We start from the raw sequence: 17,248 nt of genomic DNA on the forward strand, positions 1-17,248 counted from the left end.
AAGGTGGGTGCACTAATCTTTCTGGATCCGACTCTGAAATATATTTGCCCTGATAAATGGTGTGAACCATTATCATGGTGGTAGTATGGAGCTTGACGTCTCCCCACCCAAACCCTAAGAATTAAAATCAAGAGCTTGTTGGAGATTCTGCAAGATCCACCCTTTTTTTTTCTCCTGGACCCAGTAACATCCAGCAAAAGTTATTATTCCCACCTTCGGTTCCACCTTCCCACCGCAAATAAAACTGACATAGCATTTTATGCACCTGGGTTGATGTGCTTTCTTAATCTGTGTCCTGACAAATATAAGGTACCTAATATGGAGTGCACAAAATCCATAAAATTAAAGGGTCTGTGCAAGAGCTATCTCTCCTGAACTGGTGCTTTATTTTTCTGTAGCAGCAAAACTCAGTTCTTTCCTGAGTCTGTAGTTCATTTGCTTATTTTCAGTCTAGTGGTTCCCAATCTCCCACCCACCCAAGGACCACAACGATTTTCCTGCCTGTTTAGGAACTGTAATATGCTCTGCTAAATGCATCATGATTTTGAATTGTATTTTTATTGCTTCTTTTGTTCCTTATATTGTACTTTATCATATTACAATTTGAATTCCATTAAATTCGAGAGAATTCAAACTTCAAATGTTCTTCGCAGGCATTTCAGGGCCTCCCCACTCGCTTCTAGCTCATTCTAGACCTCCTCAGGCATGTTCATCCAGCACTTCTTGAAATCTGTCCTCTACAAAAACCATCCTGTGACATACTGTCCCATCTCCCGACATTCTTGCCTTCAAACGGCAGGCTCTGAAGCTGCATCATGAATTACAGCTGCTCACACCAGTGGCAACAACACCATTTCAATTGTTGCTGCTGTTAAAAAATTGGGGGGCTTTTTGGGGAGGGGAGGTGGAAAGAAGGTGTACAGTGGGGGAAAAACCCCCAAAATATCCTAAAGTGAATTTCATGCTTCACTCTGAGGTGCGAGGCAATTCCCAGGCTTGAAAAAGCTGACCAACTGCCCCGCTTTTCTGGCTGAAATATACATGCTTGGGTTCTCACAGCACAGATGGCAATGCCTTTTTGCAAGCCATGCCAGGTCACCTCTCTTGGCAGGGACATTCCCCCACAAATGTAGGCAATCTAGGCAAACAGGAACCATACAACCCTCTGCAATGCAGGAATGAGACAGCAGCAAATCCCTTGCCCAAAGGTGACCAGAGAACAAAGAGCTCCAGGAGACCACAGACATAGACAGGACTTCTTTGACCAGGGGGCGATGTGAATCCTTCCATGCCAAACATGAGGCCATCCCATCCTCAGAGCTTTCCTGGGAGAAAACTTTACGGGGTGAACTGCCCGATGTGGTGACTCTCAAATCACACTGCCTCAGAGGGTGTGGTTTTGTACACCCACAACCCACACGCTCTGACGAAATCCCTCTTTGCTCTGCAAAGTCTGTTCACCCACCCTGTGGAATCCCCAAGGCACCATTTCAGAGGAAGCCAAGCCATAGCTGAGGCGCAACCCCTTCCGACCCCCCCTGTGACTTACAAACATCGTGGGCCCATACTGGAATGCGCTGGGGACTCCTGGCACGCCGGCATAATAGGGCAACCCAGTGTAGCTGTACCCGGGGGGCAGGGCGGGGTTGAGGAAGGGCTGCTGAGTCGTGTGGTGAGTCTGCGCCTGGTTCTGCTGAGCCTGGGCCAGAGTGGTGGCCGGGGCAGGCGAGGCAGCATCTCCCCGGCCAAATTTTGTTACATCACCTGGGAAGAAAAGAAAAAAAGCCCCATTGGGAGATCAGGTGGCTATCTAAACTCAAGGATCTAGGCAGACCCAGAGGCCCTTATAGAGGGGTGAAGCCCAAATCCTTCCGCTTTCATAAATTTAGCAATACTGAATTGCATTTATAGAACAGGTGAGTTTTGTTAAGCGTACGCATCTTATACTCAACCCTCAATTCATCTTAGTGCTGCAGCCAAACAGGATCAAGCCCAGAGATCTACGCCCTCCCACCAGATGTGAAAGAGAACAACAACTACCAGGCTTTTAGAAGACATCTGAAGGCAGCCCTGTTTAGGGAAGCTTTTAATGTTTGATGTATTTTAATATTCTTTTGGAAGCCGCCCAGAGTGGCTGGGGAAACCCAGCCAGATGGGCGGGGTATAAATAATTAATTATTATTATTATTATTATTATTATTATTATTATTATTATTATTCCTAACGCTGGCCAGAAAGATACCGTGAATCTGCCCTGAGATCTTTTGATGAAGGGCGGTATATACGTTTAATTAATTAATTAATTAATGCTTCCACCAAGCTCACAAGCATGTCCCTCCCCACCCCCGTGAAAGTAAACGTCCATATTAAGTCATAGGTCTGGCAGCATGAATTCTGCAGGTTGCATACATACTTTTATTCCTAAAAGATGGAACCAGCAAACCTGGCAGCCACAATGAGCAAAGCACCACCTTCTTCACTTGGCACAGGCAACGTTTTGGGATCCAGACTCACCTGAGTAAGGGTTGTTAGCAAGGCTCCCCTCTCTGCCCGTTAAGGTTGCTGGAGCAGGGAATGTAATTCCGTAGTAATCCTGAAGAGAAACCAACATCAGCAGTGTTTAAGATTCATAGTGAAATCAGCTAGGATCTCTCTGCACAGCCTTTTGTTCAGTGTTACTAGCCAGAGCACTTTGCAAGGAAAATAAACAACTGTCCTTAACGTCCATCTTGCCCCACATGGGGCTACTCCTAAGCAGACATTTCTTTGAACATGGCCAAAGTGTCTTTTCTAGCAAGGCACAAACAATGCACCAATCAAGGGTTAAGAAACAAGAACAGCAGCACACTTATTGGAAAGATTCATAGAAGTCTTGTGGGCTTCTCCAGGGTGCAGAGAAAATGTAATATACATACTATGCTATACATTATACAAAATGATCTATATCTATCTATATGCAGAGAGAGATAAATATGTGTATGCATAATAATGTACAGGGTTGTTTTTCTGTGAATAATTAGCATATAGAAATCATCAGCAACAGCAGCAAAAAAGAAAATATAAATATGCCATACCAGTCCTTACACTGTTTTCAGCAAGGTATGTAGATATTTTCCTGTGTCTTATTACATCAGTGCATAATGAAAATGCTCCACTTTTCAATAAATAATTAGATTCCTTGCCTTCTCTCACTTTCACAATATTGGTTAATTTTCTCATGGGCGCCAGACGGTTATCATTCATCCTTCTAACATGGGAATTGTCATCCGCTGCCCCCCCCCCCCGAATTTTCGCACATTGCCACAGTGGCACTGGTATACTTTTCATTTGCTACTTCTTGTTTCTCTCCTTCTATAATTCATCTTTCAAGTTCTGTTACTTCTCTTAAAGGGTTATGATTCCTAGACAGTTAGTGATATGTCCAATCCAAAAATATTGCAAGAAGATGGACTCCTTTTTATTTTATTTTTTAATCCCCATGACTCTTTCTCTCTGGCTGCAGCACCAAAACACTTTGAGGAGCGACACATCTCAACTCAGCCCGCACCTTCTGCGCCCATATTGGGAGCAGCCCTGCCTGTTTTTTGGTTCCGGCCAATATTACTTTCGATATCTCAGCTGGATTTCCCCTTGCTGTTTTCTGGTTTCCAAAACAGAGAAGGATGGCTCACAGCCAAGGAAGTAAGGATGGGGACACAGCTTCAACCCACAGCAATACAGAACGGCTTCATAATTGTTTGCATAAAGCTCCTTTAACACACACTTTGACTGCGGGGGGGGGGATTTCAGAAGACTGGACGTAAACCAAAAGAACCCGGCATTAGCACTTTTTTACAAGTCACAAGACGACTTCGGCATTTATTTAACAATTAGAACATTCCTTTCTGGCTCGTCTAAATGTGCCACTTTCGTAGTTTTACCACGGTTGGGTTTTTCGGTTTCTTGGCAGATCACCCCAACACGATGCAACGGGTAACGGAAGTCAACAAAAACTCTTTTTTTAAAAACGTCGCTGGTGCAAAAAGTCATCCAGATGTTTGCACTGTTTCTGTTTAAATCCTACATTTTGATACTGAAATGATGCAATCATGTTTGAGGGGATTATTTTTTTTGGAGGGGAAGTACCCATGAGCTCTCCAAACTGAAACTGACAATTGCAATATGCTCCCAGGAGCAGCTACAAAAATGCCCGCAAGACTAATCCTCCCTAGCCAAAATTTCGATTTCTGGTTCCTCTTCTGCAACTGAATGGGCTGCCCTCACCACCCCTTTCTTCTCGATTTGGGGTTCACAGTCTCTTGTAACTTCCAGAGCAGGGCAGCTGGGCTTTGACCTATCTGCCCTGAGCCCTTGAGAGGAGGGAGACGATAGACGTAAACACGTTCAATGACTCATGAGACGACCAAGGGCTGGGATACTGCCTTGGTCTCCAGCTTCTTCCATTGGAGACTTGGTAGCAACCCTGGCTTTATTTACTGCCCATACAATAGGTAAGATACCTGGGCTCACGCATTTAAGAAAGCCACCCCAAGTATTTGAGTGTCATCATCACCGATGTCACCATAGAGTTGGAAGGAACCCCGAGGGTCATCTAGTCCAACCCCCTGCAATGCAGGAATGTTTAACCCAGCGTGGGACTCGAACCCATTACCCTGAGATTAAGCACCGAAGGCTCTGAATATATGGGACACTTAGTCGCCTTTGTGTCTCTCTCTGTTTGCAGTTAGATCAGGTGTCAGCAAGCTTTTTCAGCAGGGGGCCGGTCCACTGTCCCTCAGACCTTGTGGGGGGCCGGACTATGTTTTGGGGGGGAAAATGAACGAATTCTTATGTCCCACGGAGATGCATTTTAAATAAAAGGACACATTCTACTCATGTAAAAACACACTGATTCCTGGACCGTCTGCAAGCTGGATTTAGAAGGCAATTGGGCCAGATCCGGCCCCCGGGCCTTAGTTTGCCTACCCATGAGTTAGATGGATTCATTCGTGGGGAAAGTCTGTGCTTGTGTGTGCCCAACACACATGTAGGAGTAAAGGATCTTGCATTAAGGAAGGGGTGGAGTAGACGATCTTTGGCAGCGCTCTCCTCCCTAACCGCCTCCTCTTGAACCCCTTTATTTATTTCAGCTTCCATGTGCAAATGCTGCATATTAACAAAATACACCAGGCAGGGCAAGTGGGATTCAGCCTTCATGGGCAGCGGAGGAAGGCAGGGGCAGAAGGCTGTGCGAAGGTGCAATGCAAAAAAGGGGAAAGCAGCAGTAAATGCGCCGCTGGCCAGGAGAGCGAAGCAGCCAGGTGGACACAAAACATGTGCCTTTTATGCGCAAGGCTCATCTCCTGGCGCCTCTGCTTAAAAGGAACAGGATAGTAATAACCTTGGAGAGCCGCTAACCAGTCAAGAATGGTAGGCAATGGTGAGGGGGGAGTTGCCAGAGCAGAGGCCCAACTCTGAAGAGGCGGCGTCAAAATGTTCGGTGACTGGTGGATGCAAAGGCCAAGGAACAAGGTTTTGTGATATCTACTAGCTAAAGGCCTGTCAGGTATGAGAGGTGAGGGCAGGAGAGTTCAAATTCTTTCTCCTCCCTGCCACATTCCTGCTTCTCTCTCCCCCCCCTTCCCAGCTCCCACTAAGCCATAAATTTCAGGGGCTACTGCCTGCCTTCCCCCCTTCCTACCCACTTCCACTAGCAGCCCCAAAACCCACCCTGCTTCCAAGCTATGCCCACAGAGGCACCAACGCTCCTTTGTCCAGTCCAGTGGTTCCCAAAGTGGGGGTCAGTGGGAGCACCTGGGGGTGCTAAGAGCCGAGGGGGAGCGGGAGCGGGCAGGAACTGGAGGTTTAAATAACTATAAAGACTTAGAAAAGCTGATGACCACCGAATCAAGTTCATCCATGCTGCTGAATTAATTAAATTATTGAGCTTTACTTGGAAAAATGTGCCATTTATTGTTAATGTTTTGAATTTCATTGTGTTATTATCTTAGTGGGCCATCCAATCCACTCTTCTGACTCATGCTTTTTAATTGGGTAGGAGGTCTTATCCTTGCCTCAGAATTTTACTCATTTCCCTCTCCCACGCTGTGAACCAACTGCTCTCTCCCTCCCCACAAACTAACTACTCCCAAAACATTTTCCTTTTCTTCCCGGACAATTTTATAACCACCTTCAAACCACATCTGATATATAGGCTTAGAAGCCTCACCCCCACCCCACAAAACAAACAAACCAACAAACCACTGAAATCCCATCCCGAATTTGCAGCTTTCCCCTCTCTTCCTGATTTATTTGTACACTCAGGGTCTCTCTCTCCCCCTTTCTCCCTCTGGTTCAGTCAAGAGTCTTCCCCTGCCCTCGCCTCCCCTTTTCCTTACACATTGTACCTGCCTCACACCTTTTCTCCATGCCTTTTGCAGCTGTTAAGACTGAATGACTAGCTCCAACCCTCCAATGCTTGCATTACATTAATGCACGCTGTTCATAACATCTTTTTAGTAAATGTTTAAATTGCTTTTATTAAATGCATTGCTTGAATTGAGGTGGTACTCATTCCTTAACACCACACAACCTTTAGTGATTATTTCCAGACATAGAATCATAGAGTTGGAAGAGACCACAAGGGCCATCGAGTCCAACCCCCTGCCAAGCAGGAAATGCTGCCAAGGTCTCAATGGCATAGAAAGAGGGCAATGATATGCTGGGGTTGAAGACTTGCATGCAAAAAAGCATGCTTTTATTTATTTATTTGATTTTTATCCTGCCTTTACACCTAAAGATGTGCAGGGGGGGAAACCAGAAAACAATACAGTGGTGCCCCGCAAGACGAATGCCTCACAAGACGAAAAACTCGCTAGACGAAAGGGTTTTGCTGTTTTTGAGCTGCTTCGCAAGACGAATTTCCCTATGGGCTTGCTTCGCAAGACGAAAACGTCTTGCGTTTTTTGCAAGCTTGTTTCCTTTTTCTTAACACCGTTAATACAGTTGCGACTTGACTTCGAGGAGCAACTCATAGAACGCGGTGTGGTAGCCTTTTTTGAGGTTTTTGGTGATTTTTGAAGCTTTTCCAAAACTTTTCCGACACCGTGCTTCGCAAGACGAAAAATTCGCTAGACGAAAAAACTCGCGGAACGAATTAATTTCGTCTTGCGAGGCACCACTGTAAAAAGGAAGGGTTTTTAAAACATTTAAAGAAATAAGTCAGTATGCCTTGTAAACCAGTAGCCTTCATATTTTGTGCACACCAAATTTCAGCTTTATAGGTGATTTTGGGAGACGCCTACCTAATGAGGGTCATGAGACCCCCATTTTCAACAAGAGGTTCACAAATCAGATTTTTTTCCAGCGGGTAGGGTGGCCTGGGATGGCATACATGCCAGCCTCTATGGCTCTGAGGAGTGTATTTGGTATACAAATTAGGCAAACAAATAGCCCTGTGGTCTTCCTGAAATTTGAGGAGTGGGGAGGTGGAAATCATGTAAACTATATCCTGGGTTACCAGAGAAGAAGAAAAAACTGCCTTAAGGACCCACCACAGGCCAGCTCCTTAGATTCAGTTGCATGGCTGAACAGGCAAGTGGAAAGTGAAAATGAAACCTGGAAAACCCAAATGATGAAAGGAAAGCTGTCCTGCAGGATAAATAGAAGATGCAGGAGGATCAGCACATAGTCAAAGATGTATCGCAAGTGGATAAGTTACGTGAGCCCCAGCAGAAACCGCCTGAGAACCACCATGAAAATCGAAACGCGTGTGCATGCGGGGCTCGTTTGCCTGGTGCTCCTGTCTTCTGTTCAAGTCTCAGCGCTGGACTGCAACTTTCTGAAACACCGGCAAAAAGTATTTAATCTGCAGAGCCTGGAGCTGTGGCGAGAGATGAGCACAACGTTCTCTCCAGAGTGCCTGAAGAAATCGACCACGTTCAACTTTCCTACAAAGATCCTGGAAATACGTGAGTCGCAACCTGCCACGGAAGCAATCTACGAAATTCTCCGTGGGTTCTTTAACATCTTGAGCAATGATTCACTGAAGACTGTCTGGAAGGCCACACACAGAGAGAGGTGGGTTTCTGCTCTCCCTGATGCAGGAGTGGGTGGTAAGGGTTGGGATAGGATGGGGCAGCAGAAAGAGAGATTTGTGTCTGCTCCCTCTCTTCAAACTCTGCCACGCTTTTATTGCAGGTCTCTCCAGATGCTGCACGCGCACACCGAAGTCCTCAAGAGTTGCCTCGGAGGGAGAAAAACTACACCGGGGAAGTTAGAGGAACAGAGAAACAAGCTGGTGCTGAAGAAGTATTTTCGAAGGATCAGAACTTTTCTCAGAGGGAACGGAGGCAGCACCTGCTGCTGGGAGAGCCTGCAACAGGAGGTCCAAGCAGGACTCATGTACGTTGACATACTGACAAAGAGAATGAGGAGGTAGCAAACCTCTGCAACCATCGCTCGAGGAACCGTCGGAGCGGAGAAATGACAAACTGACAGCGAATATTTGTGAAACATTCGCAGAGACAAATTAAGGAAGCTACAAGCCACCTCACTGAAATTGCCAAAGAAATGGGAAGAGCTAAAGGGGCTTTATTATATTGAATGTACAGACTTTGTATGGGTGTTTTATTTTTTTATGAAGCTTGATATGTGTTATTTATTTATTTATTTATTTGATGTGATGCAGATTTATGTATTTTTTGTTAATTTTATATTAAAACAATTTTAAGTATTTGTTTATTTATTGCATCTTTCTTCACTTTCTAGAAAAAAAGTATTGAAGTGACTTACAAATGTATAAAACAAAGAGCTTCTGAATCCCTTAAAACTACTTAGACCAAAACACAACAAAGATGTCTTTATTTATAAGGTAGGTTAGTTAGTTAGTTAGTTATTAAAGTCTGCTATACAGTGGTACCTTGGTTCTCAAACTTAATCCGTTTTGGATTAAACTTAAGTCCGTTCCAAAACCAAAGCGTTCCAAAACCAAGGCACGCTTTCCCATAGAAAGTAATGTAAAATGGATTAATTCGTTCCAGACTTTTAAAAAACAACCTCTGAAACAGTAATTTAACATGAATTTTACTATCTAACGAGACCATTGATCCATAAAATGAAAGCAATAAACAATGTACTACAGTCACAGAATCAATCAACCAGTAGTTGAACTGGGTTCCACACAGTCACACAAAAAAAGAGCCACAAAAACGCAAAATAAATAGCAAAAACAGACAGACCTCAGTGTAATACTCAAAACGGAAACGTTAACACTCAAAACGGAGCACGTTCAGCTACCAAAAAAAGTTCACAAACCAGAACACTTACTTCCAGGTTTGCAGTGTTTGGGTTCTAAGTTGTTTGAGTACCAAGGCGTTTGAGAACCAAGGTACCACTGTATAGTGCTCCAGGCAGGTTTCTACACAAGTGTTAGATCAGATGGTCCTTTTTAAAATAAGGACAGAAACTGATAGGGCAAAAACCTGCAAATAATACAACCACCATAAAACACTAACAAAACCGACAGCCTCAAACACATGAACTGACACATTACAGAACCTGGCATTTTATTTGCAAATCGAAATGTCTTCACTTGCTGGAAGACAAATATGGGGTGGGTTATACAAGCAGCCTCTCCAGTCTAACCACAATGAAGGAAGGAAGGAAGGAAGGAAGGAAGGAAGGAAGGAAGGAAGGAGGCTTCTCTCAATGATTTGAGTGCAGCAGAAGGCACTTTGGGAGAAGGGGCTCCAGGAAGTGTGTAGGATCCGAGGTGCTTTCACTGGTTCCTTGGATTGTGTCCAGAAACTCACAGGCAGTCAATGCACTTGGGCAAGTCTCTCTTTCACAAACCAGCAAGCAAAATTAACACTATGAATTCAAAGAAGTTTCCAAGCCATCTTCACGGGTAGACCCGGTTAAGGATGCTACAATACTGTAATGTACAGTGGTGCCCCGCAAGACGAATGCCTCGCAAGACGAAAAACTCGATAGACGAAAGAGTTTTCCGTTTTTTGAGTCATTCCGCAAGACGAATTTCCCTATGGGCTTGCTTCGCAAGACGAAACGTCTTGCGAGTTCTTAAAGCCGCTATGCCGTTAATAGCCGCTAAGCCGCTAATAGCCGCTAATAGCCGTGCTTTGCAAGACAAAAAAACGGTAAGACGAAGAGACTCGCGGAATGGATTAATTTCGTCTTGCGAGGCACCATTGTAACTAGGCAGGTAACAAGAATACAGTGGTACCTTGGGATGCGAACAGGATCTGTTCCAGAGCCCCGTTCGCATCCTGAATAGAACGTAAGACATGACTGCACGTGTCACGTTTCGCCACTTCCGCGCATGTGCGTGATGTCATTTTGACCGTCTGCGCATGCGCAAGCGGCGAAACCCGGAAGTAACGCACTGGCCACATGACCCGGAAGTTGTACGCCGGCTCCCTCGGCCAATAAAGTGATGAGCGCCGCAACCCCAGAGTCGGTCACAACTGGACCTAATGGTCAGGGATACCTTCAACTTTTATGACTGTAGTAACAAGGTCCTGATTGCAGCTTTTCTTTCCAACCAAAGCTAGTAAACGACATTCCCAGGTTCTTCCACCAACTGTGAATTAAATAGCACAAGAGTGCCCAGGAGCGCCCCTAAACTTTGAACATCATTTTGAGGGCGAGGGTGATAAAGAGGAGAACCTTGTACAGAATATCACCCCCAACCCAAATTTCCCAGACCCGTTGGCCATCAACCACTTTGTCCTGGCAGGATTCATTTTACTGATCCTCAGCCGGCCCATAAGAACATTCAAGCATTCATTCAAAAGAAACCAACTGCTACTCCTGGATCAGATGCAAATACTAAACAGAGTTGGGAATGTGTTTGCTGGCGACAAAATCAATTTGGCTGGCTGCACCTTCTGGCTACTCAAAGATATTAAACAGTGTGAGCACAAGATAGAACTTTGTGAACCAATATTTCAGAGAATGGCAGCAGCCAACCAATACCGCCCTGTGAAGGACTGTTGAAGAATGTGCCCTCAACTCCAGGAAAGAAAATCTATCCATCTGTCGAGGTCAGAAGGGATCGATGATCACTTACGACAAAATCCCCACCAGGAGTGACCCTCTCCCCCATCAATCTCAAGACCAAAACTGCCCCACCAAGGCTACTCCATTCTTTTGCCAAACCTTGGCGTGAACCTCAGCCGATGCAGTTCTAGAACAGCGGTTCCCCCCCAAAATTCAGCCCACCCAGCCTCTAAAAAGCATGGTTCAGAATAGCAGTTTCCATGACCCACTAAGGAAGATAACCGCCCAATAAAATTCAAAGCAGCAGCAACTCATTGCACGTTTACTCAAAATCCAATTAAAACTCTCATTAATTCAAGAAAATTGATGAACTTGATCTGGTGATATCGGCTTTTCAAAGTCTGATAGTCATTTACACCTCCAGCACCCCATCTAAGCGCCACCATTGTGAGTTGCTTAACTCCTACACAGTGCAGAGACAAAAGGGGCTTCTTCAAAACAGGGAGCATCTCGGTCTCTTCCCAGGAGGCTGGTCATGCCACAAGATACTATAGAACAGCCCTTCTCAACCTGTGGGTCCCCAGATGTTGTTGGACTACAACTCCCATCACAGCTCAGGGATGATGGGAGTTGTAGTCCAACAACATCTGGGGACCCACAGGTTGAGAACCGCTGCTATATAATGTTGCAGCATGAGTATGTCAACAAAATCCCGTCCTGGATTAACCCTCCTTTTCCCACAACACTTAGCAGGTTTCTCCAACCCAGTCCCTCCAGATATTTGGTCTACAACTCCCATCAGCCCCAGCCAGCATGGGCAATGGTCAGGGACAATGGGAGATTTAGTCCAAAATCTCTGGAGGGCAGCAGGTTCAACAACTGTAGGCTGCTGTAGGGCATAATGGAATCCAACAGGATACACAGGACTCCAAAAGCAGGCACATCACAGAGGGGCAATTTGTTTAAAACAAGCAAAGAAACAGAGACAGGCAGTTGCAGAGCAAATAAACACATCACAGCAAGACAGAATACACCTCAGAGCCCATGAACATTTCACTACTCTATGACCAGTGTAAACCTCCAAAAAATGAAACCAGCTCAGTTACAGCTTGAAAAAACCAACAGCGCAGGAAATTCTACTTACCACAGGCAGCCTGGACTGCAGCATTTGGAGATCATCATAACCATAAATCTGCTTGAAGACAGAGAGGAGGAGGAGGAAGAGGGAGAAAACACAGAAAGAAGTTGTAAGGCAGCACTCCCAGGGAACCACTTCGATTGGCAAATTCTCAATCCAGGCTCATAAAGCAAGCAGCATTTTAAAACCACCAGGTTTTTGTTATGTCAAATGTCATGCTGGCTGAACAGCAACCTTTGGAGGAACCGCTGCACTTTTTGAAGGACAGAGTTTGCTTATTGCACTACCCTGTGAAGCACAGGAGCCTGGTGCTTTTGGCTAAATGAAAATGCAATCCGTAGGATTCAGCAGAAGCAGCATCACATTCTCAAGTGCCTAGCATTTATAGAGCTCATCCACACAGTCTTATTATAGCGCACACAACAGCCCAGCAAGGGAGGTCAGCATGGTTGTATTTCTGTTGTAGATTGGGGGAAGGGGTTCTCAGGCTGAGAGAATATTGCTTTGAAATGGGGAATGTGGAGTCCATCAACATCTAGAGAACTGCAACTCCCATCAGCTCCAGCCAATATGGGCAATGGTCAGGAATGTTTTGTTTTTCCCCCAGTGTGTGTGTGTGTGTGTGTGTGTGTGTGTGTGTGGAGTGTTAGTCCAGCAACATCAGACTGGTTTTCTAGCCCTGGCTTAAGGCCCTCTTAAGCTTTGCTGCAGTTAACTCTATTAAGGGACAAAAAATGCAGGTACAGCGAGGATCAGAAAATGTATTCTGAATAAACATACAATTTTCCTCACTTTCGCACCCCCCCCCAATCAATTCCTGTATTGGACTTTTAACTTGTGGCTGTCAAAAGAAAGAGCGAGCCTACAGTGAAACCAAGACTTCCACCTTCCTCCCAACATCAGTTCCAAGGCTATGGCTTGAAAGCAAAGCTTTGTACTTCTAAGATGTTTGTGAATGACTTTGTGAGACAACTGTCAGGGGACAATTGACAGTAAGAGCTGTTCCAACAGCGGAGCGGACTCATAGTGTTGTAGATTTGGAAGGGGCCTCAAGGATGATTGAGCCCCATCCTCTGCAATGCAGGAATCTCAACTAAAGCATTCCTGAACACCCTTTCCTTGGAGGCTTTTAAGCAGAGGTTGGATGGCCCTCTGTCATGGATGCTTTAGCTGAGATTCCTGCATTGCAGAGGATGGGGCACAATGAACCTCAGTATCCCTTCCAACTCTTGATTCTATGAAACAAAAAGTCAGTTCAGAAAGTGTTGCTATACTCCAGATTAGATGTTAAGTCAATTGAAATTCAGAGGTCAGAGGAATAAGGGCTCTTGCTGGCTGGGCCTGGCAGGAGTTGCAATCCAAAACATCTGGAAGGCCCCAGGCTGGCAAAATGGGTTATCTTTCAGGTTCAGGGTGGGCCCAGCTGTGCATGCAACCCAAGCAGTACAACTCTCATTATCATCTTTAGAAGTGAGCCACAGAACAAGTCGGTGGTCCACAGACAGCCCATTCTACACAACCTGGCTGGGACAGAGAGACAAACAGACAGAGACAGACAGAGACAGACAGACAGACAGACACACACACACACACTCTGCCCCAGACGCCTGCAACATGGAGGTGGAAGCCAAGTTCATTGCGTGAGGCACAAGGAAACCGCTTACTGGGTAGGCTGGCAGAAGTCCTCCAGGTCCAACAATATACTGGTTATGTAACAAGGGTGGTACACCTTGGGGCAGGTTGGGGGGTGCTTTGCCTGCAGAACCAAAAGACATGTTTTTATATATAATATATAAAACAAAAATACCAACAAAAAAGGAAGAAAAAGAAAGAGAGAGAGACAAGTTTCGGGGTCTGAAATATGCTCTTTGGGCTCCTTCAGACGACGTGTTTACTCAGCATGCATCCTGATTTCCTTACATGGAGATAACTATATATTCAGTTCTTACTATTCTCATCTGAGGGTGGGGTGGTTATACAGTATGTCAAAACAGCATTCATTCTGCATTCCTCCCAATTTGCTTGCGGGCTGTTTACACGTCTTCCTGTTTATCATTCATCTATCCAACATTTTTCAATGCGTTTCCAAACAGTAAGAAGTCCAGGTTGTGTTTGTTTGTTTTTTGTGGGGGTTTGTTGTGCTAGGATAGCAGAGCACTTCAATCCACTTTAAATGAGCAAACCTAATGTTCCAGCAGGCGCCCGAATCTCTCCTGCAAAATACTGACAGTCTGGAGACACCCTTTGACAAGCTTCAGTCACCGCTTATCATAGGAATCTGCCAATGGTCCATCTTGCTCAGCTTTGTCTACACTTCAGGCAGCAACTTCTTCAGGGTTCCAGGAAGGGGCTCCTTTAGGCTGCTGCCTCCACCTTATTCCCATACCCCTACCCCAGTTCTTCTGCCTCTTCCATCTTCCCACTGATGCCTTCTTCTGGACTGCAGCAGTCTCATTTCCTCATTTCCTCCCCATTCTGTAACCCTCCCCTGGTCCCATGTCCTCAACTTCTTGTCTTTGTCTGGGGAGGTAAACTCTCTGCAACTGGAATTCTATACCGTGCAGTAGTTTAATTCTGAGACCAGCAGGCACGACAAGAAAAGTTATTAAGAAGAGGTTTTCTTTGCTAGCCAGCTTTTTACACTTCCTTGGTGGGGAGAAACAATAAGCTCTCTTGTCGGTTCCCTGAGCTTGTGATCTAAGCTCCCTCCAGACTAATCATGAGCTGTAATCAAGGTTTGTCCTACGATTTACAACTCAGGTTCTCCAGGAAAGCTAAACCACCAGACTGAGTTTGCACAATACAGTACATTAAGCCAAACCAAAGCTTTGCTCAGTGCAGTGCTGTGCTAGAACCACCAGGAACAATGTGGCTGTAATCTCCTCTCTGGGAACCCATATGCTCCCACGAAGCCATGGTTTGGCTGAACATGATGTGCAAAGCAGACCATTGTTTAAACTGGTTAGAGATGCACCCTCAGATGTTCTATTAAACTTAGCTAAGAAATATCAGTTCAATACTACATTGGTAGAGCACAGTCTCCAGTGAGAGCATGCTTATGCTTAAGAAGGGACAACTACTCAGGCAAAAGGATGCTAGAATCTTAAGATAGACTCTCACACCCATTTTCTATTCCTTCGACATAGTAAAGTCTACCTACATCGACCTTGGTCACAAAACGTCTCCAAATATAGACTGGCTAAACTCTTGCCAGAGTTTGGAACCGCCCAACTGAGAACATTCCAATTTAGGTCTTATTTCCCCCCCACACATTCCATTTCACTTTCCAGCACTTTGCAACTCTGTCCTGAAGGGGTCAGGAGAGCTAACTCTAAGGACAGAAAAAAGGGCTCTTATCATAGACAGTGTAAGCAGGAGGGCTCAGTCAGAAAAGTGCAGAACTCATAATTTTCTGGAAGTGACACAAGTCTTATCTGGGAAAGTGTTTAATATCCGAGGGTAGCTGCAAGGCAATTCAGTATTTCTTAAACTGTTTTATTTAAACAACAAAGTGTTGGTAAATATGATCTGCCAAGTGTTTTAAGTGACAGAGCAGGATGTAAATCTAAGCCAAGCTTGCAACTGTCTGCATCTAAACCAGGGAATGGGAAACCTGTGACGTTCCAGATGTTGTTGGACTACAACCTCCATGAGGCCCAGTCAACAAGGCCCACAGTCAGGGCTGGTGTGAGTTATAGTCCACAACCGTCAGTATAGCATGAGACTCTTAATCCCAGGTCTGTGGGTTTGATCCCCACATTGGATAAAAGATTCCGGCATTGCAGGGGGTTGGGCCAGATGACTGTCATGGCCCCTTCCAATTCTACAATTCCATGCTTCCAACACCTGGAGGGCCACAGATTTCCCACTGCTAAATAATAAAGATTGACTCAGTCAAGCTAACTGCCAGCTCCCTTGATCATTTATTGTGTTTCCCATTCCTTGTGGAAACATTCAACTGAGACTTCTTAGTATGCAAGATCTGACTCCTTAAAGCCCAAGAATTTAAGGGCTATCGGCATTATCCTAGCCATGCCTGCTTAGAAGTAATCCAGAGTGTCTTACTTCCAAGGCCAGGGTGGTTAGGACTGCAACCTCTAAAGCTGTACAGTCAGTCCGCAACTGTCTCCTCTGACTGAAAGCAGCTTTCCAATGTCTTGGAGGATAGGAAGGTCTTTCCCAGCCCTGTCACTCAAGATACTTCAATGGGAAGATGATGAACCTTTGGGAGGCAATGCATGCACCTGAGAAACAAGCTATACCCTCTCTCCCTGTAAGACTTAGCACAAGAGACCATTAAGATCCCCTGGGATTGGTGAGGAAGTATTTCCTTGTCTCTTTTGCCAATGAACCCACCCACCGTTCCATTCCTGTTCTATGCTCTCACAGGGAACAGAGCCTGCTGGAACACAAATAGAACCTACTTGGCTAGACAAAAAGGCTGGGGTGGAGATCAGGGGAACTTCTGTTAAAAGAATTGTGAAAATCATACCCACAAAAAATTACACATTTCGCTTTCCATGATTAAAATTTTCAGATAATTGGAAATGTTTTTGGCAAGGCTGAAGAACCTGACACTTTTCTGTTTTTCCATACAACCAGTGGTGGGGGTGGGGAGATATATATATAGACAAGGTAGCAAGTTAAATGCTTGGTAGCAGTTTCCCCCATCAAATATTCCCACGCGTTAAAAAGGCAGGCAACTTTTATTTTACAGGCCACTGTGCAAAGCATGCTGCAAAGGCGAAGTCTTTTGGAAAAGGCATAGAATTTCTCAACACAGTTTTTACGGCTGGACAAGAGGTGCTCAACAGGCAGACAAATGTCCTCTCTCGCTATATCCACACGATCGGTTAATATTGCGAACCTGAAGACACTAAGGGAGCTGCCCGCGTGGTGGGAGCCGGCAGAGAGACACTGGTCACATTCAGGCCAAGGCTGTTGGTAGAGTTGGCCATGCTGGAGACCGAAGAGGTGGTGGCCAAGGTTGAAGCAACGGAAAAGGTGGTGGAAGGCTGGAGCGCAGCAGAAGGCTGGAGCGCAGCGGAGTTCTCAACACTAGTGTGCTGGAAAGGAAAGACAAACGCACACACAAAGAAAGGGGGTTAAAGA

At 45.3% G+C, this 17,248-nt stretch overlaps 2 protein-coding genes across 9 annotated transcripts in view; one reads left to right on the top strand and one right to left on the bottom strand.

Moving 5' to 3' along the window:
* UBAP2 (ubiquitin associated protein 2) overlaps window positions 1-17,248 on the bottom strand; it is a 77,296-nt gene that overhangs the window by 7,018 nt on the left and 53,030 nt on the right. For 4 of the 8 annotated variants that reach the window (XM_083465759.1, XM_083465756.1, XM_083465758.1 and 1 more), the window contains exons 19-23: window positions 17,004-17,202; window positions 13,801-13,892; window positions 12,143-12,193; window positions 2,515-2,593; window positions 1,550-1,764 (exon numbers count right to left, since the gene is read on the bottom strand). In XM_083465759.1, coding sequence (XP_083321885.1) covers window positions 1,550-1,764; window positions 2,515-2,593; window positions 12,143-12,193; window positions 13,801-13,892; window positions 17,004-17,202 — 636 coding nt within the window. The remainder of the gene's footprint in view (window positions 1-1,549; window positions 1,765-2,514; window positions 2,594-12,142; window positions 12,194-13,800; window positions 13,893-17,003; window positions 17,203-17,248) is intronic. The other 4 variants (XM_083465755.1, XM_083465762.1, XM_083465761.1 and 1 more) reach the window with 1 other exon arrangement.
* On the top strand, window positions 6,660-8,857 carry LOC310689044 (interferon type A3-like). The gene is made up of 2 exons (XM_083466294.1): window positions 6,660-6,813; window positions 7,170-8,857. Exon 2 carries the CDS (start codon window positions 7,676-7,678, stop codon window positions 8,417-8,419), a length of 744 nt encoding a protein of 247 aa, XP_083322420.1. The 5' UTR covers window positions 6,660-6,813; window positions 7,170-7,675; the 3' UTR covers window positions 8,420-8,857.

This window comes from Podarcis liolepis, assembly GCF_965112155.1.
Source record: "Podarcis liolepis genome assembly, chromosome: 11".
In the NCBI taxonomy this organism is placed as follows: Eukaryota; Metazoa; Chordata; class Lepidosauria; order Squamata; family Lacertidae; genus Podarcis; species Podarcis liolepis.

Coding starts and splice junctions, on each gene's coding strand:
- LOC310689044 (XM_083466294.1), top strand. CDS start 7,676: ATGTATCGCAAGTGGATAAGTTACGTGAGCCCCAGCAGAAACCGCCTG.